The sequence below is a fragment of the Gigantopelta aegis genome, chromosome 3 (genome assembly GCF_016097555.1).
Source record: "Gigantopelta aegis isolate Gae_Host chromosome 3, Gae_host_genome, whole genome shotgun sequence".
NCBI classification, from domain to species: domain Eukaryota; kingdom Metazoa; phylum Mollusca; class Gastropoda; order Neomphalida; family Peltospiridae; genus Gigantopelta; species Gigantopelta aegis.
The window spans coordinates 83380890-83405068 of NC_054701.1; the positions used below are offsets into that span (position 1 = coordinate 83380890).

Consider the following 24179-nt stretch of genomic DNA (forward strand, 5'->3'; position numbering starts at 1 on the left):
GAGAGAGATAGGGATAGAGAATTCTAGTTAGCAAAATTAAAAGTGGAACATGAGTTAAAGTTGAATACTAAAGAAATTAGACGGGAAGCCGGAAATGGGTTTAACATATCGGAGGCTTATAGATCAGCGCCTGTATTTGACAAACAGGAGGTAGATATGTACTTCCAACTTTTTGAAGGGGCCGCTAAGCAGCTAAATTGGCCGCAGTCTAAGTGGACATTGTTAGCCGTGTCTAAGTTTAAGGAGAAGGCTAGTGTAGCTTATAATTCAATGAGTGATGAGCGAGCAAGTCAGTACGACCTAGTTAAGGCGGCAGTGTTGAGGGTGTATGAAGTACGACCTGAGGATTATCGTTTACGGTATAGCGAGTTGAGAAAAAGGCAGGGTCAGTCTTATAGTGAGTTTGTGGCTAAGAAGGCAGGGATATTTGATAAATGGGTGATTTCTCATCAGGTAGAGTCATATACCGAGTTACGGGAGTTGTTGATCTTACAGGACATTAAAAATGGATTACCAGTTAGCTTACGTATTCATGTAGAGGATCATGATGTCAAAAAGATAGAGGAGGCAGGCATAGTGGCAGATGATTACGTGTTAATACACAAAGCTCAGGCAGTACAGGGTAGCTCTTTACAACAGGGTGATAAGAAGAAATTTCAGCCAGGTTTTTCCCGGGAAAGTAACTATCGGGGAGAGTCATCTAGTTGGTCAGCTAGTCAGGCAAGGAATGCACCTGGTGGGCAAAGTAAGGATAAGCCTGCATTATCAGCCAATGCACGAACTTTTCGTCCACATTGCAGTTACTGTAAAAAGGATAACCATCTTGTCGGGGACTGTTTTAAAAGGAAACGCGATAATGCGCAAGTGGTCGGTTTAGTGAGGTCAGCTCCGTTAGCGAGAGAGTTAATGGTTAGTCCCATGGCAGAGAAAGTAAACCCGTATGTGTCCACTGGTATGGTTTGTGATGTGAAACAAGAATTGAGTCCTAAGGCAATATCAATCTATCGAGATACCGGCTGTAGTCAGTCACTGATCACGTCGGAGTGTTTAGCTGGTATTAAGAATTCAGATACAGGACGTAGTTTGGCCGTAACCTCGGTTACTGGAGAAAAAATGGTTGTCCGGTTACATAACGTTTTCTTGTGTTCAAAGTTTGTGACGGGACCAGTCGTTATGGGTGTTGCAGACTTGCCTGTTAAAAACATAGGAGTTTTGTTGGGTAATGATTCGACTAGTCAGTGTTGTCAGCCGAAATGTGACCAATTGTTAATTAAAGACAGCACTTTACCAATAGAAGAGAGTGAGGTTAATGAGATTAGATATCCTGCGTGTGTAAAGACTAGGGCTATGGCCAGAAGGGTAACACGAGACCCAGAGGATATTTGTGATTTGTCTGATACGTGCGTGAGCCATGAAATTGGAGTGGATGAGGTTATCAGTAAAGTGGTAGATAAGTCAACTGAGGAATTAAATGTGGTGGAACCTGTTGTTCTCCCGCAGAGGGTAAATGAACCAGTTGTTTGATAGAGGGGACTTACCTTGTAATAGACAAGAGTTAATCCTAGAGCAGGAGGCTGATTCAAGTTTGCTGGCAGCTCGCACTACATTGTTAACTGAGGGTGAGATGGAGGATCAGATGTCAGGTTATGATATGGACAAAGGAGTATTAATGAATAAGAGAGTTAGAGATAGGAAGGCTAGGAAGCAACTGAGCCATGCTCAGAGCAAAATAAAATCAGTGTTTGATAGGAAGGCTAGGAGTCGGGAATTTAAACCAGGGGATAAGGTGCTGCTGTACCTTCCCATTAAACGGGGTTCATTGCAGAACAGGTATTTCGGGCCCTATGTTGTGCACAAACAGGTTAATGAGACAGGGTATGTGATAAACACTCCTGATAGGGTTAGGAAAAGTAAGTATTGTCACATCAATTTGCTAAAAGGTTATTTTGACAGACTGCCGATAGTTCCAGAGTTACCGGTCCAAATTGAGCGTCACTCAATTTCCTGTGATGACGTCAAGACTGCAGAGATCAAATTAACCAACAGCCAGATTCTAGCAGACTTGAACCCCCAGCGAGAAAAGTTGACTACGCTGATACAAGACAATGTTTCCATTTGTCAGGACCTTCCAACGGTTACCAATACCTTAAGCCAGGATGTGCGCTTGGAACCCAACGCTACACCGATTCGACAGCATGCCTATCGGAGAAGGCCTGGAAAGCGTGCGACACTGAAGAAGAAGGAAACGAAGTTCCAGTGGTCACATGAATGTGAGAAGTCATTCAACCGTCTCAAGCAGATGCGCTCCTCGTCTCCCGTGATGGCAGCACCAGACTACCGAATGCCTTTCAAACTGGCTGTGGATGCCAGTGACGTGGGAGCTGGAGCTGTGCTGTTCCAAGAAGACGAAGACGGACTGGACCATCCTAATGAAAGCCTCCAACCAGAGAGTTTGAGATAGAGTCTGCTTCTGCAGGAATTCCCAATTACCATTGAACATATCAAGGGCACATCCAATGTAATCGCTGATGCCCTGTCCCGAAGCTGAACGTTATGATAATGTGTTGACATTCTTGATTTCTGTTTTGTTTTTATATATTTTATTTGTATACCAGGGACTCAGAGACTCAGTGTGATTACTGGTAGTCACCTTATTATTATGTGTTATAAATGCCCGGAAGTGTCGGTTAACGCACGTTTTGTTTTAATGTAAAAGTAAAGTAAAGTTTGTTTTATTTAACGACGCCACTAGAGCACATTGATTTTTTTATCTTATCATCGGCTATTGGACGTCAAACATATGGTCATTCTGACACTGTTTTTAGAGGAAACCCGCTGTCGCCACATAGGCTACTCTTTTTTACGACAGGCAGCAAGGGATCTTTTATTTGCGCTTCCCACAGGCAGGATAGCACAAACCATGGCCTTTGTTGAACCCGTTATGGATCACTGGTCGGTGCAAGTGGTTTACACCTACCCATTGAGCCTTGCGGAGCACTCACTCAGGGTTTGGAGTCGGTATCTGGATTAAAAATCCCATGCCTCGACTGGGATCCGAACCCAGTACCTACCAGCCTGTAGACCGATGGCCTGCCACGACGCCGGTTTGTTTTAATGTAGTATATTTCCCTATTCCTAGAGTAGAGGAAATATCCTTTTTGAGGTGGGGGTGTGTGACGGAACATGCTCTTAATTTTGTTTTCGCCTGTGGCGATATTAATTGTTTTAGAGGGCCGTGTGCAGTTCCAATATGCATTTAAGCCTAGGTGGGCACTTTGTTACGTAATACCTCTTCGCGACGGTCGTCAAGCTCTTCCAATACACACACCCAGACCAGTAGTTACGTAATACCTCCGCTAGTTCGGTACGTTCCGGGTATTGCGGGCGGACTAGGCGTCATCAAGTCTGGCGATCTAAGAAAAATATGCCGGCGTGGTCGCTGTGGAAATATCACTTAATAGGGGGAGGACCGCGATGTACCCCCAGGCGATATTCGGTTTTATGATAAATAGTTAGGGTTTTAGAGATATCGGGGAGAAACATATTGGAAGGCTTCCAGGGATCGCTGTCCGTCCGGACTGGTAAATATTTTATTTCTGCTCTGTGTATAACCTTGATGTGATTGATGTGACTTTAAATATTTTAATACTGTATTATACCAATATTATTTAGACGGTGCTGCCGGTCACCTGACGCAGTAAACTGTAGGCTCACTGTTCTATATATAAAGCTTAACCAGTCATCCTAGAGGACCTAGGTAAACTGTAGGTTATTGTCTTTATTGTGATAGGTACCAGTATTAATTCTGTGTTGCAAGGTTACTGAATGAGTAGTTATGGGTTAATTAAAAATTAACCAGTTAGGAATAGAGTTGTAATTCCTTTATTAATTAAGTTCCCCTGGCAGCGTTTCTCAATTATCACACGTTACTGAATGAGTAGTAAGGATTAATTAAAAATTAACCAGTTAGGAATAGTTGTAATTCCTTTACTAATTAAGTTCCCCTGGAAGCGTTTCTCAATTATCACACGTGTGGGTGTTGTGTCACGGTGAAGTGATTACAATATTGTGTAAACTAGACACCTAGAGATTAACTAATTAAGTGATCAGTTCTGGGTTGTTATTATTTGTTGTTGTTAATTAACTACTGCGGCAGTACATTTGTTAGCGTAGTATTAATACAGATTCCAAAGTGTATTATGTTTTGTTGTGTTTTCTAGTGAACTAAACGTCCTATAATAATATATACTTTATACAAGATGTTATCTCTGATCATACCTAGACGAGCCACGCAGGTTTTTTGAACTGCCCGTTACAGAGAGATCTAATAGATATACAGTTAGGAGAGATATTTGGATAATCGTGTTTCATTCAGTTACGGGTATTGTAGGTAGTACTAAACCAAATAACTTCCGGCTAGGTCAAAGTTCGAGGTGCACCGAACTTTTGATAGAGAAGTGAACACCACAAGTCCTGTGATTGGTTATAAATGTGAGTGTGTTGGTTGTAAAGAATAATAGTTTCTTCTGGGTAAAAAAAATGTGCAATTTTATTTCATCTAGTACCAATGTGTCAAGTAGCCTTGTGCTTGAAACATGTATGGGGCACCTGTAAAAAAAAGTACTCGAATTTTGTGCGAAACTAGGGTAGTCATAGACGCTACCCGTTATCTCAGAAACGAGCAGCTTGACCCCCATTTTTTTCTGATTCACTTTAAGTGTAAGGGGTGGTAGTATTTATATCCATGGCGTTTATGTCGGTTGATACGTTGCAGGTAGGAGTTTTAGCCACATATGTTACTATTGTCGTCTATTGGATTTGATTTGGTAGTATATACACCCTGTAGGATCCCCGTGACATGTGTGTAAAGTGGTTTACATTGTTTCAATAGCCTACATGTACATGTATGTGCGCATGGGCGTCAATCTGGCTTTAAAAGTGGAGGGACAAGTTAGTGTGTGTGTTGGGGAGGGAGGGAGGGAGGGAGGGAGGGAGGGAGGGAGGGAGAGAGAGAGAGAGAGAGAGAGAGAGAGAGAGAGAGAGAGAGAGAGAGAGAGAGAGAGAGAGAGAGAGAGAGAGAGAGAGAGAGAGAGAGAGGAATGTCAATGAAAATCAAAAAGCTATACTTCAGTGGTTAAACGTTTAATTTTTGTTTGTTTTTTGTTGTTGCTGTTGTTCTTTTTGTTGGTGGTGTTGTTGCTTTTGCTAAACGAAAAGGTAGGGGGGACACTTATATAGATTGTCCCCTGGCGTTGAAAAGTGAGGGGTACACGCCCCCCGTCCCCCACCGATCGACGCCCATGCATGTGCATCTAAAATAATGGCGTTTAGAGAAAACATAGCTAGGATAATAAATAGAATAGCAAACTCGGTACCACTTGTTATCACATTTATGTTACGAATGAAATACTAAAAATGATTTGAGTCGGGACATAAATTTGATAACTGGTATCTCATTTATTATCCTCTATATACCTCAGGTGCTTTGTTGTTTGTTTCCCTCGAACATAGTGAAGGGGTGGATCTAATTATACAGTCGTGCTAAAAAAAAGGCAAAAGGGCATCTTGTCTAAATGGGGAGGGGGTTCGAACCCTGTATTCGCTTCTGTGGTGGCTTAAAATGATCTCTAAAATACGTTCACATTTCAAGACTGCAATATTGACGTAAAACACAATTTTGCTGCCGAAATTATCCATGAAGAAAAGTTACATTGAGCAAACCCAGCGAAAAACCACCTCAAGGGCAGGTTTAAACAAAAAATACAATTGTAACCCAGTGTTAAACTAGGATTATTGAAAACCAGACATGTGAAATGCACAGTAAACATGGCCTAGGGTTTAACCTAGGTTTAAACCATATGTTTCCAAAACCCATCGATAACCTAGACATATAAAATCGGTCCTAGGGGTCTCCAGGTCAGAAACTATGACAGATATGTACAAAATGAGTACAATTATAGATTCTCTAGGTATGAATCAGCTCATATAGCAAATTGCAGCTTGATATCTTTATAATGAATTAAGTTATTAGCATTCAAAAGGTGCCTGAAATCACATGACAGTTGCAAATGTCAAAAATGGGACAACAGGTCCTGCATTTGATCAACCATAATTTCAAAACTAATTAGAATTTGACCGTAAAATTTTGCATGCATCCATTATTTATATGGAAGTATAAATGGGTGAAATTTTTTAAAATTGGAGATGGTGACACGGGAACCTCTGGTTGAGTTGGCACGAAATGAGCCATTTACGACAGTTAGCGTAACTTAACAGTATTTTTAACAGCCTTTATTTTGTCCATACCTGTATCCATGTGTATGTTTAATACACACAATAAAAGTTGTATTTTATTCCAGCAATGATAACATTTTTATTTTTTTACGGATTCAGCAATCTCCACTTATTTGGCGCCAAATTTGTCATGTGATCAGAACAGTCATTCTGTCTTTTGTTTCCACTAACTATCGTCTGATATTTTGTCCTCAATTGCAGATTTATATAATTGGTTTAACTGATGATTTTTACTTTCTGTCATTCTGTTTATTCAGCAGTTCTTTATAAAACATTGTAAACGTTTCATTTTGGGGGATTTATCACTGCTTATAAAAACAACGGAAGTGGTAGTGTTTATCATTAAAATCATTTATCTTGGGTGCAAAATAATATATACACCGCTTCTACAAAAACGATAATATTGTATCACAGCGATCGATTTATTCGATGAAGATGGAAATAAAAAAAATTATCCGATATTAGGGGATCACTTTACAAACATCTTTATTGTTTTTCGTATATCTTGAAATCTTTATTAAAATAATATTAAAAAACTGCTCGGTTCAGCAAAACCGGAACTGCTCGTGGATATCAGACTGATAACATCTTCGGTTCAATTAAAATACGAGCCTGCTTGTATTACGTATAAACTTTTTTGCTTTTTTTCTGTAGGCAAAATAAGGAGTATGTCTTTCAACAAAGTCTACCAAAACACACCAATATAGTAACCAAGCTCCCCCCCCCCCCCCCCCTTTTTTTTTCACCCAGCGAGAACACTGGTATATCACTGGCTATTGGACGTCAAACATATGGTCATTCTGACAGGTTTTTTTTTTTAGAGGAAACCCACATATGACAGGCAGCAAAGGATCTTTTATTTGCTTTCCACAGGCAGGATAGCACAAACCATGGCCTTTGTTGAACTAGTTATGGATGCAAGTGGTTTACACCTAACCATTGAGCCTTGCGGAGCACTCACTCAGGGTTTGGAGTCAGCATCTGGATTAAAAATCCCATGCCTTGACTGGGATCAGAACCCAGTACCTACCAGCCTGTAGACCTGATTATTTAGATGCAGGTAGGTATTAATATAGCATATGATTTTAATCGATGCTACTATTTAAAATAACGATCGTGTATAATGCATTTTGTATAAAAATAACTTTTCACCTGTTTTTTTCCTAATCAGTAGCAAGTACTTCCTGGTTCAGAATTATTGTGTTGTCAAAGTTCACGCGTGCACAGATTCATAATAAACAAGCTGTATGTAAAATAGGACGCTTCTGGACTTAGGATGCCTTTCGATCTTTAGCGATACGAACTCTAAGCAAGGTTGTGAAAGGTGACTGTCGTCGACCTTAGAATAGCAATAAAGTGGAGGTGACTGGTCAATACATGTATTTCAAAATTTCTTGGGAAAGACCCCATACTCTCGAGTGCCTAATAAACATAGGGGCTGAATAAGCATAGGGTCTGGAAAATTTTCTAAAATCAGTTATAAGTAGGGTGCGGAATTAGCACAGGGTGTGGAAATCTTTTTAAAAACCAATAAGAGTAGAGTGCAGAATTAGCATAGGGTGTGGAAATTTAGCTAAATTGTAAAAATTGACTAGTAATGAAAACAATTTGGTTTGACGTAAAAATAAAAAGAAGTGTTTTGGAAATAACAAAAATATACTATTGTTGTGTGTACATGTGTACATGTAATTTAGAAAACAAGTGGCTCAGAAATAAATAACTTGTAGTAAATTCCACAGTATTAACAAATGTGTTCACTATAAACATATGTTTCTATTATCTAACTGTTACAACTGTGTTACTGTCACACACAATTAATTAAAACTGTAAGTGTGTTTGTACTTTTAAATGAAATTATGATAATTAATGTGAGGCGAGATTGCAGCTTTGAAAAAAAATCCAAAAGTTCCATGCAAGAAAACCAAAACAATCAGGATGGATGACAGCTCGCTAGATTCATCTCCTATATTTAACACATGGTCAATTATAACATAACGTAATTTCATCAACTTAATGTTTTCTCGCTAATTTCTAATAAACTTTATTTGCAAGGAAAAATAAAAAGGTCGAGTGGAATTTGTAATTAAAATGAGTGGAATTTGTAATGTAAACAAATATATAGATATAAAATGAGGAAAGAATGTAGGTAAAGTTTGGGCCAGTTCCCCTTATCCTAAAGGAACTGTACTTTATGTACTCTAGTATAGATAGCTTTAAAAAAGTCATATTTACCTTTAAGAATTCGGTACCCCCCGTCTTCAATGTTTGGTGAAAAGATGAAGTGTTGAAGTGTAATTGATTAATTTATATAAAGTGCTTGCATGAACTGTTGCATCGATTACAGGCGAGCACTCAATCGAACGCATCCTAGGAATTTACCCAACCAAATAAAACCGAACCGAGCCGAACGATAAAAACAAAATGGCGGCCAACAATGTTCGGAAACGTCGTAGTGTAACATACTTTGTTGTGCCTTAATGGTTCAAATGATCAATTAAGCAGAAAAACAATGTATGTATATTAATAAATAAATAAATAAATATATTATTTGACCACAAAAGTTAGAATTTTATTTGACAACTCGGAAAACTGTAAATTCCGTTTAACATTTTGCAATTCCGCCCGCGATTCCGTGATCGCGGAAAATAGGTACCCCTTATAACAACTTAAGAATTGTAATAAGCGTTGGGTGCCGAATTAGCGTAGGGGGTTACATTTTTGAAAAATGTAATTAAACATAGGGTGCTGAATAAGCGTCGACACCAATTTTTTTTCACAAATTTAATAAACGTAGGTGTACGTTTATTTGGCACTCGAGAGTAACACCCCAAAATCATAAGACTTCACAACTTTGGCCTTGTCACACTACGCCTCCCACACAAGTTCCATCTGATTCAAAAGTCGATCAGCCCCACCCACCCCACCAACTCCCAACTGACCTATTGGTTACGGCCTTGAAATATGAACATTAGGTTTGTTTTCTAATATTCTTAACAATTATTCCATGCTATAATTTTTATTATTAATTTTTTTTATATATATATATATATATATATATATATATATATATATATATATATATATATATATATATATATATATATATATATATATATATCGTACCGTCATACAATTTCGATAGACATATGTTTTCGATACTTTGTTTGTAACTGCATGTATCGCGAGATTATGCGAGATATTACGTCATTATCAGCCTGAACATAAACAACGAAGTGTGTTTTTCCTCACAATATTAAAAATGCTTCAAGACAATCTGTCAACTTTATGTTTTAATTATATACCATAAATAATGTTCATGTTATCAGTTTTTCATAATGCAATATTTTGGTACTAATGAAATGCCTCACATAGCGAAATCCAGGTATCACAAATCCCTGCAGTTATTGTCTGTAACACTGACATCTGACCTGTCAAAGTTAGACGATATACTACATGATCACTATACTCAACAATACAATTTATGGAAGGCTGGTTGGGTTACCTCTTATGTCATTCACAGCAAAGTTCTTTTCAGTAATTCTGGTGGGGCATGTTTACGTGTGCATTTACATTTACTACAAATAAAGGTGGTTTGGTGGAATTAGATTTTTTGAAAATATATAGTTCTGTACCTCTGTCAGAGTACTTAAGGTGACAATCTGAATTTTGGTGTCATTGATAAGTATAAGTTCTAAGAGGATTAGACATTAGGCCATGACGAAAACATAATATAAATATGTTTTCAGTGAACACTGTCTATTGGTCTGAAGATTATTCAATATTTTTTTACAATTTGCAAACAGTTTATGATTTTATTTTCAAATGAAGAGTTTGATGTAAATTATTGCACGGAGTATAGCCCCTATCACTGCCATAAGATGGACAAAAATAGACAACCAATGAAACTATCGAAAACATATGACATATAGTAGCATAGAGCAAGCATTTTTTTTAATACTTTTTTAAAAACTTTTTTTTATGTAAACTGAAGCAAAAGACCTAATTAGAAGGAAAATAAACAAAAAGTTTTAATTTTTCATAGAAAAACCTTTTTTATAGTCGGAAAAATGACGATTTCACAGGTATTGCATAGGCTAATTTCGAGGTTTTGGCAAAAACGCGTCTTCACCTTATCACACTAAAACGAAGCAGTATAACAAAAACAAAAAAATATGACAATTTTACTTGTTATCTCATCAAACTATCCTCACAATTTCAATATGTTTAGTCACTCCCTGTAATTTTAGCTCCCTGTCAAACATGTGACCCGTCTGCCAAAATTGTGTATGTGAAATGTCGAAAAGTGAAAACTTCTTATAGTGTTGCTACATATTAATAATCAAATTATATATATTATTTCTACTAAGGATATATAAATAATTGGTGATAAAATTTACTAATACTCATACAAATTTACTAAACTGTTTATTTATTGGTATATGTGTCTATGTAATGTGAAACCATACTATGGGACAAATCAAACGTTTATGTATAATTATGTATTTATTGAGCTGAAAGACTTTCGCATCACCAACAGTACATGCATTTGCAATTCGGTTGCACACAGTAATTTATATATAGCTATTCACACACACACACACACACACACACACAAAACATGCATTAAACAAGACCGAATATGACAAATGTTTTCAAAGGTCACTAGCCACAGGGCTAGTGGGTTTGCAAAAACCACTAGCCCACCAGGAGAAAGCATTAGCCCAAATTCCTAACCAATTATAACTAGAATTTTTATATAATTTGTAACATTACAAATTTACAAATATAACAGTAAAATGAAACAAACAATTAAATCATGTTGTAACTTTCATTTTAGGCCAGACAAGCAAGAGCATAAAACACACAAGAATATAAACCATGTCATCAAATTTATCCAAAGGTCAAAAATAATTAATCAAGTTCCAACAACTCTTCCACATGGCCACCACAGGAATTCACAGTAGGAAGACTGTGTCCATTTACATGGTGTATACATTTTGCACACTCAATCTAGTGTCGAATACTTTCTTCTGGATCAAAACTTTCTATTTCAGGGCCAAGAAGCATAATGCACAGCAGAGACTGAAGAGTTTTCTGAGACATTCTATTTCTTTGCTTTGTTTTTAGCTGGTTCAGTTTGCTGAAAGACCGTTTACAAGCAGCAGTTGATTGTGAAAGCATCATGTTACAAGATTATGAATCGAGTTTTGATATTAGAATTATTTTAAAGTCCTAGTTATTATGACTTAAGACAACATTACAGGATGAACAAATAAAAATGGTTTCAAAGTTTAAAGTTTGTTTTGGTTAACGACACCACAAGAGCACACTGATTTATTAATCATCGGCTATTAGATTTCAGATGTGGTAATTTTGACATATAGTCTTAGAGAGGAAACCTGCTACATGTTTCCATTAGCAACAAGGGATCTTTTATATGCACTTTCCAACAGACAGGATAGCACATACACAGCATTTAATATACCAGTTGTGGTGCACTGGCTGGAACGAGGAAATAGTTTCAATACCTAAATAAAACAAGCATGTTTTTAGTAGTAAACAGAAATGAAACAAGAATCACAGTTTTGCTAGTTGTATGTATGAACAATTGTTTTGTCATTTTAAATAAAATGTTAAACTTTTTGTCTTGAACATTAAATATGATGATTATATTCCTGATGTTCGTATCTTAAATAGTTTGTTTGAAAAGCACCAATTTATATTTTGCAAAATACATACAAGTGCAGGTAAAACAATGACAAACAAAATAATACAAGCTAATCATGAATATAGAAGTATGTTGTTTAATTATTAGTTGCTTGAGAAATTTGCAGTGAATCCCTCATGATCAATATCAAAATGTTCATATCAGTCTGTTACCAAAAATCATACGAGTATCTCACGATCAAGGAGTACGGTATGATAAAAGACATACAAATGCAACAAAAATTACTAATATTGAAATTTTTGGCCAATTACTATATTGGATTTTAATTTATGTAAAAAAATCTACAATTTCTTTTGTTCACACTCGGTGTCCCAAAAAATAAAAATGGGCGAAAGAGAGAGAGAGAGAAAAAGGAGTACATTTTGAACCAAAGTGTGCAATTGTGTTCTACAACTGTATCACCGATGGCTGTATATTATATTATTTTTTTTTCTGTTGAACATTATACAAAAACGTTTTGGTCCTCATTTGCTCAATATTTTTTCAATGTGATTTATTCTTCAAAAACAAACTAATTTGGTATTAATTAAACTTATAAAAGCTTTACTGAACGTCTACCACGTTATTTATATATCATTTACGGAAGTATACAGCTATTATCAAGAAACACAACTACCATTAGTGGCGTGTACGTCCAGATAAGTTATGTCCCTCGCAAGGTATTCCAGAGAAGTTATGTCCCTTGCAAGGTATTTTTCCAGTCACCATAACTACTCGGTACCAACGTTTTATAAATAAACAAACTATGAATACGGTTGTTTTAAAATATGTCACTGGTGAATATCATTTGTTAAAAGTATTTCCCATCATATTATAAACATATATGAAATTGCGTCTGGAAGTTTAAATGCCTTTAAAGTGTTTATCAATATTTGTAAAAAGAAATTCGTCAATATCTACTTCACACTAAAATGGCAGAGTCACGTGATTTAATACATTCATCACCCTAGTTTACATATTCGGCACACTTCCCATGATTACCCCAGTCGTTAATGTACGTAAGGCTGGAGAAAAATGCATGTAATCTGAGACGCGATTTTGTCAAAACGGAAAAATGCGTTTAGAGTAGCGGCCCTTTGCTTGCTTGTCGCTACATATAGCGGAGACACCTGTACGACTTAGCAGGCAGTGTTTTTGGAGGAAAACTTGGCGTTCATGGAAAATTATAAGTTTTTCACAATAAACTAATGTAACATGAGAAAGGTATGTATGAAATATTGTTTATATTATATTTTAATTTTTTGCATATCGTATCGAAAACATATGACGCCAGGATATAGGCTATATAAAAACATGGGGGGGGGGGGGGGGGGGATGATAAGGACATTTTGCCAAAATAAAAAAAAGTTAAACATATAACCTTACCAACATGTGTTCTGTTAAGTTTGGGTATAGTAAATGAAGCTGCTATGTCTTCTTTAAGAGTTTTGCACTTTGATTCATTTCGAATGCCCAGTGTTTCACATGACTTCGCGCCATCTTTGTTTTGAAACTGAACGGCTGCGTCTGCTTTCATTTGTTGCTCGGTTTCGTCACACATATACACAGTCTTTGAATTACAGTATGACATCTCGGCACATTCCTCATTTTTGCTCCTTGCATCATTATTTACCTTTGGCGATTCGAAAAGTTCGAAAAGATTCGCCATATTCGTATATTTTACATAATAAACAACGGTTAACTTGCAAAAATATTGACACTACGGATGTTAGTTGATGTTTCACAATTTTTTCCGCATCATGCGTTATAATGTGTTTACGTATAAGGTGGAATAGTTACTGAGAACCAGTCTATTCAAAAGCCGCTGCGTACCACGTGATCGTCTATCAAATTCTCAGGTGATACCGGTCTACGTCTGACAGCCAGAATCATAGTCACATGATCACATCATATTGCTATTTCATGCATTCTTTAAATAGAGCTTTACGAAATTAAATTCAGTTGCTTCAAGAATATGAAAGAAAACAAATAATTTAGCTTACTGTTTAAATAAATGCTTTCAAAAGGTTTAGGGAGGGTGTGCGTATACTGGCGTAGGCTAGGCCTAGTATATGTAGGTAGGCTACAGGCCTGCGTGTTTGTGCAGGAAATTATGTAGGGGAGGGTCTAGACTGGCGGGGATTGAGTCACGATCTCCCGAAAAATACAGGCCTATTTCACTGTAGGGTTACTGCGGTAGTGGATGGAGACAGGGTGCGTAGAAGAATACTTGAACAAACAAACAAACCAAAAAGAGAGAAAAAAGCTCAAACTCGTATTAACAATGAATTTGTTTAAAAAAAAAAAAAAAAAAAAAAATTAATATACATGTACAGTGACGTCGGAACTGGGGCGGCAGGGGCGGCGGCCGCGGCCCCAATATTGAAACAAACAAAAAACAAAAAATAAAACAAAACAAAAAAACACCTTTAATTTTTGGGTGTGAGGTCGGGATCGGGACATGATTTGGGTAAACATTACAAGCACCTTATGCAATGTAGTGATTATCTTGTTAATAACATTTTAATTAGATGATGTAATTTGAGTCAAAGCCAGGCCAAGCTACTAAATGATATAGGCTATCATTTAGTAACTTGTATTGATGTGTAGGACAGTTATAATTTAAAAGCTAAATTGAGTTATGTCACTTGGTCCATGTTTTCATCACTTTATAAGGTGATTCAATACCCTGGCTTCATATAATAGCAACAACTTACTGTACTATGTTGTTTGTTTATTATTTTGTAATACATTCTAAAACAGTTTACACACATGTAAAATGGTATTTGCATTTTGCACACTTCCAAATATGTCAAAGAAAAGGGTACAGATGGTGAGACCTCATACAAATCAGACAAATGTTTTCATTGTCATAAAATTATCGGTGAAATACGCTTTTTTAACAGTACTTTTGCTACAAAAATATGTATGAGATACCTACTAAAGTTGTATCTTAAATGCAGCAGAATGAAGGAAATGGCATCTAGAATTCAATTTTTTTTCGGGGGAGCATGCCCCCGGACAACCTAGCACTCCCTCGCTTCGCTCGGTCGACAACCGCCTCCCCAATATTAATTTGCTTCCGACGCCCCTGATGTAGGCCTATATATTTGGGCGTCTACTAACACAAAGAGTGTATTAATTGTATTTATTTATGAAAATTGGGTTTTCTAATTATTAGTAGTTTAAAATCGGCCTATTTAACGAAATACTAATTGTATTTTAAGTAGATGCACAATTTAATATGACAGAACTATCTTATTTATGACTAAATATGATTATTATAAATATTGAAAGTGCTACGGACCTATTGCGATATGGATACGGAATGTTGTCAATTTAGAATGTAGAGTTACGAACTTTTTTATGTTTGTCTCATGGTGTTTGTGTTGTTTGTTTCAGAATGAAAGAAAAAAGAAAGAAATGTTTTATTTAACGACACACTCAACACATTTTGTTTACGGTTATATGGCGTCAGACATATGGTTAAGGACCTGTCACGGTACATGCTCTTAATTTGTTTCGCCTGTGGCGATTTTAATTGTGTTAGAGGGCCGTGTGCAGTTTATTGCCCGTAGCCCAGGTGGACAACTTGTTACGTAAGACTTCTGCGCGACCATCCTCGATCTAGCTTTCCAATATGCACTTAGTCCCGCTGTGGAGGCCATGTGGCGAGTAGTTACGTAATACCTCTGCGAGTGCGGGTTTTACAACCGCGATTTTGGCGACGATGGCGTCAGTAGTCTGACGATCAGAGAGAAATAATACCTACGCTAGGAGAGATGAAATATGAGATGATACGTGAGGTGCCGCCTTGTTCCCCCAGGCCAATTCTGATTTTGGAATAAATAGCTAGGATTTAGAGATATCGAGGAGAACGAATAGGAAGGCTCCGAAGGAACGTTAGTCCGTTTGGACTTTGGTAAATATCATATCTGCTCTGTGTATAACCTTGATGTGATTGATGTGACTTTAAATATTTTAATACTGTATTATACCAATATTCTTTAGACAGTGTCTTCGGTCATCTGACGAAGTAAATCGTAGACTTATTGTTCTAACATTATATGAGTATTTGGTAATATAAAGCTTAGCCAGTCATCCTAGAAGACCCCTAGATACACTGTAGGTTATTGTCTTTATTGTGATAAGTATTAATTCTGTGTCACAAGGTTACTGAATGAGTAGTTAGGGGTAATTAAAAATTAACCCGTTAGGAATAGAGCTGTAATTCCTTTATTAATTAAGTTCCCCAAGAAGCGTTCTAAATTATCACACGTTACTGAACGAGTAGTAAGGGTTAATTATAAATTAACCAGTTAGGAATGGTGTTGTAATTCCTTTATTAATTAACTTCTCCTAGAAGCGTTTCTCAATTATCACTCGTGTGGGTGTGGTGTAACGGTGAAGTGATTCGCATATTGTGTAACTAGACACCTAGAGATTAACTAATTAAGTGATCAGTTCTGGGTTGTTATTATTGTTGTTATTAATTGACTACTACGGCTGTACATTTGTCAGCGTAGATTAATACAGATTCCAAAGTGTATTGTGTTTTTGTTGTGTTTTCTAGAGAACTAACGTGCTATATTATATATACTTTATATAAGATCGTATCTCTGATCATACCTAGAGACGAGCCATACTAGGTTTAACAGCCTGTTACAGAGAGATCTAATAGATATACAAGTAGGAGAGACATTTTGATAATCGTGTTTTATTCGGTTACGGGAATTATAGAATCCCCGTGACAGGACCACACATATTGAGAGAGGAAACCCGCTGTCGCCACTTCATGGGCTATTCTTTTGGATTAGCAGCAAGGAGTCTTTTAAATGCACCATCCCACAGACAGGGTAGTACATACCACGGCCTTTGATATACCAGTCGTGGTGCACTGGCTGGAACGAGAAATAGCCTAATGGGCCCACTGACGGGGATCGATCCCACACCGACCGCGCATCGAGCGAGCGCTTTTTCAGAATGAATGTAAATGCAAATATATATATATATGCCTGTATAGATTATTATATGAGCGGGAGTGTCATACACAATTTATGGAACGAGTTTGGGAATTTTATTATTCCTCGAGTGAGGAGGGGTATAAAAGAGTTAAAAACAATTCCCAAAGGAGTTCCATAAATATTGTGCGATTATTTATTTCTTACCTACAAACTGTAATGTATAACAAAAGTTAATATAAGCGTATAAGACAGGGGATGGGGGGGGGGGGGGGGGAATTTGGGCCAAAAATTATACAGATATTCGGGCAAAATATGCGAACCTGATACATTTTTACCATGTATTTCCATCATTCTACCTTCAAAATTAATTGTCATCCATATAAAAATGCGTAGCCCACAACCGACGTAATTCCAGATTATATATCAGATTAATAAACTGCGTCGGCACCATGCACGCCAAAGTTCAAAGACAAACATGAATGGAACTTCCTGGTCAGATTCAGGCGCTTTATCCGCTAGGTCAAAGACTAGCCCCCGGTCTGAACAATAGCATCGCTCTCTGAATGAAACGTTTGATAAACAACTGTACAAGTGCTGTTACGCACTCAACGAGTGACCTCCCTCCGGTAAGGAATATCGGCACTGTCCAGATAGGCCTACAGCGGACCAAAAGTCAACTGGTACACATGGCAGCGTTAACGAATTCCATACCGTTTAATGAACTGTTTGTTAGAAATTTGGATGCTGTAAATAAAACAAGTCTGTACAAGAAAAATCGACTGTAGCCTATCTTCTAATGTTGGATCCGCAAGGTGGCAATAAAATTTTAATCAGACAATGGTATCAGTCCCTTGCCCATGTCAGTTTATAAACATGTATCAAAAACCAAAAAGCTGACTGCATATAACGAAAAAATAAGTTTCTGATGATGATGATAACTAGTTTAACGTGCCCATATACCACTAGGGTTTCGAACACGCCCATCCCGAGTCCGACCTCCGATAAGATCGGTGACCTGACTCGGGATGGAGGGGGGGGGGGGGGGGGGGGGGGGTTGAAAATGGGCAGAATTTTGAAAATAGCAATTAGTAAAAAAAAAAAAAAAAAATAAATTTAAAAAAAGAACAAGATTACAAGCCAAAAATAAAAAGAATTGACTGCTCGGCCGCGTGGAGCTCCAGACTGGGAATGAAAGTTTCTGAAGAAAAGTAGGCCCTAATATACAAATGAAAAACATGGTGTCGTCGCCGCCCCCCCCCCCCCCCCCCCCCAAATTACTAAAGGTCCACTTTTCTCTATTAAATTTAAATAATGTTACGTAATCATTGTTGTTTTGAGGGGTTATTTTTATGTTGATTGGTCCCATCATCAGCAATTCGCACCCACCCATTAAAAATCCTGCGTAGAGTTTATTGTTGTTTATGAAAAATCTGTGCCGCTGTTGGGACTTGGAGTATGTGTTGATATGATATGCATATGGTGCAAAGACTATGTGCAGTTGTCAAGCAAGACATTAAAGGGACATTCCTGAGTTTGCTGCATTGTAAGATGTTTGCGACTAATAAAATATTTCTACAATTAAACTTACATATTAAATATATTTTCTTGTTTAGAATATCAGTGTCTGTATATTCAATGTGTTTCTGGTCGTCTTAAGTCCAAACTGGATTTTGTTATAATATTTTAGGAAATAAAATGAAATTTAACCTAGTACAAATATTAAAATTGCAGCAAACTAAGGAATGCCCCTTTAAAATTTCAGGCAGAGATATATATGTATACACATATCAGGGGCGTAGCGCGATCTGGACCTGGGGTGGGGTGGGGGGGGGGTGGGGGGTGGATTCGAATATGAACCAAGTGGACCTTTTTCTATTTTGTTTTTGCACCACCAGAAACTCCATATGTATAAACCTGTATGTTTTATTTGCTTCGGGGGGGGGGGGGGGGGGGGGGGCGAACCCCACTAGCCTACGCCCCTGCATATCTCGAGTCACCATTTGCCCACCCCTTATTGATTTGTTGTAGTGGAGGGCTACAGCGGACTGTGTGTAACACTTCGGCAATCGTCGAAGACCAAATGGTAGCCAGCTACTGCGTCTAAAATACAAATGTTTTCCTAAATCTGACGCCACAGAGCTTTAGTTTGATTATTGTTGAGTCCAGTTAAACTTACATGTTGTTATCAGTAGGGCCTATTAGCGCTACACGAAGAAATCCGACGCCTCTGTGCTGTACTTTCTTGTGGTGACGCAGGCCCGTAGGAACGACTTTGGGAGTGTGTGTGTGTGTGTGTGTGTGTGTGTGTGTGTGTGTGTGTGAGGGGGTGGTGGGGGCACTGACGGATCGGGTACAAACTCTATATTGGATTTTGGTTACAATGGCAAACATTAATGTGTTAAAAAAGAAGAAGAAAAAAGCTCACAAGTGCCGCCCCACCCCCACCCCGGTTCCTACGGGCCTGTGACGTAGAGCAAAGTATGTGCCCACATGACAGATGTGATTCGAGCTAATATACACCATATACGATGATTTCACTGCGGCTGGCGGCATGCGTTTTGGAGACGCGCGCATCCAGTGTAGACGCTCTTATTGAAACTAAATTAAATGTATTCCGATTAAAAAAAGAGAAAAGAAGTGTTTAGCCAAACCGCACGCACGCACGCACCGCATATAGTCCGTCCCATCCTTCTACAAAACTTCTTCTGTTTTTTTTTGTGTAAATGATTTCAGTTTCGTTTGACGTAAGAAGAAAAGTAAAAGTGTTTTGTAAATAACAAGCAAATACTATTTTTGTGTCCAATTTAGAAAACAATCGGCTCAGAAATAAATAACTTGTACTAAATTCCATAGCATGAACAAAAGGCGTTTCCTGTAGGGCGGACTGTAGTCTAGGCTATATGAGCCTTTACATCGACGACATTTTCCGAATGTTCTGATATTTTTGTCACAAAGTTGATAGGTTTAGAAAAAAAAAGCTGTTACATTAACACTGAAAGAAAATGCTATACCAGTTCAAAATGCACCCTGACTCATGAAAAGGTTCGCAGTGAATTAAATCGCACGGAAAATAATAAGTGTTATTCGGAAACTCATTCAAACAAAAGCAGCTGAAATCCAAACCTATAATCGTGTCAGGATAGTGCTATGGGGTGTATATAGAAACTGCATGAAGGAAGCCCCCCCCCCCCCCCCCCCATTACCGGCTTTGAACTCCCGGCACTCGCTATGCTGCCCCCCCCCCCCTTCCCACACACACCTCTTAAAAAAATTCCGAGGGTCCTGTATAATTCGTTAATTTTGCCGTCTTAACAGCGTCTACTATGCAGATGGTTGTCTTCTGAATATGAAGGGGTGCTACGTTATTCGTGTTATGCCATTTACTAGACAGATTGGGTGGCCCCCCAGTCTGATTGAAATCAGCTCTACTGGTCCACCAGTAATAGTTATAGACCAGTGGAGCTTGGGTGACCCATCTAAGATAAAATCATGGCTACACCACTCAAATGACAGTCTGTTCCCAAAACACCCAGCCAACCAAAACAGTAGGCCTATTACACACACACGCTTACGCACACACGCACACTTAATTACAGGGCTCTATACGGGGTCTGCTAAGTGGTTGTCAGTGCGATGGCTTAAGGCATGACAATGTGAGAGGCCGAAAGGTCTGAATCTGTTACCGGGGTGGGGTGGGGGGAGAGTATATAAAGATAAGATAGAGATAAAGATAAAATGTATTGCATTTAAACATTCCACATGGGAACAGAGTGCACAAAATAACATAAAAAAAGTTGCAATATCAACAAACAATTAATGACTATAGTGTTATAGAGAAATGTTTTCTACGATCTGATTTTAAGCAGTGAATTAGATATGGTTCTAAGTATATTTCCTGTTTGCTTACCCGAGAAAAAAATTCGGGAGTTCATATACAGCATTCCCAGCCTTTTAAGAATAGTAACAGGGAAATTAAAGTGGTCCCGCCCGCGGCTCCTGATATTTATAGTAGGATTCCAAAAGGTAAATGTTTTGGGTCTCAAGTGTAGGGCACATCCCCCACCCCCACCACCAAATTCACTCCCGATTCCGACGAACCTACAATATAAATAAAATAAAATAAAATAAAATTGACATCCATAGTTAAACACTATATTTTCGTGTCACTTACGCACTGCAACCCTCTACGACCCATGGAATCAATATATCTTTAGACACCATCGTTGATAATTTGCTCAGCTTAATTTGAGAAATGTAGCGTGGTTATCTCCCTTATTTGTTAGTGTCTTGTAAAGAGAGTAATAAGACCGACTGACTTCAGTGGTGTCGCGGTTAAGCCATCATACACAAAGCTGGTAGGTACAGGGTTCGCAGCCCGGTATGGGCGCCCACCCAGTGCGAGTTTTAGCGACTCAATCGGTATGTGTAAGACCACTACACCCTCTTCTCTCTCACTAACCACTAACGATTAACAACTAACCCACTGTCCTGGACAGTTAGCCGAGGTTTTCTCAGGACAGCGTGCTTGAACCTTAATCGGATATAAGCACGAAAATAAGTTGAAATGGTGTATCTGTTACGTGGCCTCAGATTACAGTAATCTTCCCATGTGGTTGTCCAAATTCCAACATTTGATAAAGTTATTACATTTTGAAGTGTCCCTCAAGTTTCCATTGCTAAAATTGACCATGGCAAGGCACTGTGGTAGGTGTTTTAACACAGCCTCTATATGCTCTCATTTTCAAGGTGACATCCTGATACTTACTGAGCATTGCTTTAATATGTATATCATTGGAATGCATTAGCGTGGGCCAGTTTTTAGGGGGGAAAATGGACTGATAGGCCTCAGATTACAATTATCTTCACATTTGGTTGTCCAAAATCCGGAAATTTGTCCGCGCTGGTATTCTGCTGTTTTACTGTGATTATTTCATGGCAGACAGCTATGAAGTGGCAACTATTTGACTGAAGTGACTGGGGAGAGCATGCAGTTTGTAAACATGTGTAACTTGTTGACATTGAAGACTTGTTTGTGGTAATTCCGGCCCATGCAAAAGTAGTGCTTTTTGTGTACTCCGGCCAGGCTTAGAGGGCGTGTTTGTTTAAACCAATATGCTGGGAAAAAGAGCTGGACAACAGGGGTTGTTCTTTTCAGGGTCTTTGTCCCCCAGGCAGGCAAAGGTACATACAAAAATCCACGGGCCTGCTGATATTAATAAAAAGAATTATAGCCACTAAGGCTATATTGAAACATATAGCGAAATTAATTGTCGTCTGTGGCCTGAAATGTTATCAATATAATTGACTGCGTTCAAATCTTGGGATATATTTTCTTCTATAAACATCAACCAGAATTACGAATATTCCACATTGCTTAATATATATCTTTCCAGTTGTTTATTAAGAAAAATGAAAAAACCCCAAAAAGGCTCGAACATCGCGCAGCTGCCAGTCTAGCAGGTTGAAAATATAGCGCATGTTCTATGACGTCTGTTGCCAGATCTGTAGTTGACGCCATCACAGACGCGACGTGTTTTGTTGTGGGTTTTGTTTTGTTTTTTGTTTTGTTTTTCATTTCACCACCAAATATACAGCATACATAAAGCAAATAATAAACATACATATAAGAGAAGCATACATAAATAATAAAAAACAACAACAAAAAAACATGTTATAATAATGGTCTCCCATTTATATATACTAGTATATATAAATATATATTTCCTGTGGAAAAGAAAAAAGGTATATACCGATGATCAACTTGTAATTAGTTATAAACTAAAAACATATACAATAATATATATTTTGTACAATTAATTTTGTCCAAATATTCCATTTTTCCTCAAATTTAGTTGTCCTGTTATTTATTGTAGCAATATATTTATCTATAAAATAATACATGTTCAGATTGTTCTGGAATCCAGTTAACGTTAGTTTTTGACTTTTGCATTTTGAAGTATATATGTATTGTTTCGCAATTAGAAGTATTAAATTGACAATATTATCTTTTTTGGAATAATTAGGATTGCCTAAAATAATTGTTTGTGCATTTAATTTTAGTTTTCAAGAATATCCAGTTGATAAGAGTATTCCAGAATGCTTGAACATGTTTACATAACCAAAAAAGGTGCATTAAATCTTCCCTAAACGTATGGACAAAATTCACATTTATCTGATTTTTTAATACCATATATAACCAAATGCTTATTTGTTGTTAAAATAAATAAAAATATCTTGTATTGAAAGTAACGGAGCCCTGTGTCGGTGGTTAGCTTGATAGGGATAAGATATACATTTCCCCACCATTTGTCACAGAGGTCAATATCAAAAATATGATTCCATTTTATTGGTGCGTTTATTTTGTATTTAGATGTGTGTTCATTTATGCACTCTTTGTAAGGTTTGTTTTAAGAAGTTCTTTCAAACAATTAGGTATTATTGGCATTTGTAACGTTACTAATTCTGTATATATAACCAATTTATAATATTTTTTGATTGCTAAAATCAAACCGTTGTAGACTGTAAATGGCGGTATGAGGTCATATTTCATACAAAATTCATCATATGTGAGCCAACTGTTTTGTCACATTCGATTCAGTGTGTTTTATTTTGGATTGGTACCATACTCGCCAAACCCAGGCACAGATCCAGTGTGTTTTTGGGCCTTAGTCATCGGACTTAAAGGTGGTAGGTACATGGTTTGCATCCTAATCGGTGCTACATGGTAATGCTGTCTTGTATGTGGGGGAAGTGCACAAAATAGATAATTTCCTGCTGATAAGAAAGTAAATGTAGCTGCTTTTTTTCTGATGACAGTCGGAGTTACCAAATGATGGACATCCAATAGCCGATGATTAATAAACCACTGTTTTGTACTGGTGTTATTAAACGAAATAAACTTTCACTCACTCACACATCCATCTATTCATTATGTCGGTGGATCCATCCAGTGTCTCACGATCAATATGTCAGTCAAAGGCCGTGCTATGTACTGTCCTACCTATGAGGAAAATACATAATAAAATCCGAAAGTACTTGTACTAATTATTAGGAGCGAGGTATATGGCAATATTTCTGTCTCACCATCTAGACAGGTGTTCAGTTTATCATGAAAGGCACAGCAGTTTAAAACAATGTGCCGAAGTGTCGCTAAACGACCGTCCTATTTTCTTTTGTTCACGTGTTTTCTTATCAGATCTGAGGGGCGGGACATA

The 24179-nt window shown here is 37.6% G+C and overlaps 1 protein-coding gene across 1 annotated transcript in view; it reads right to left on the reverse strand.

The window, feature by feature from the left end:
* The window catches only part of LOC121369192, a 79076-nt gene extending 65339 nt beyond the window's left edge, over nt 1–13737 (reverse strand). The window contains exon 1 of the mRNA XM_041494110.1: nt 13388–13737. Within this exon, the coding sequence (XP_041350044.1) occupies nt 13388–13670 (283 nt within the window). The 5' untranslated portion in view covers nt 13671–13737. The remainder of the gene's footprint in view (nt 1–13387) is intronic.
* Between the last annotated feature and the right edge of the window lie 10442 nt (nt 13738–24179).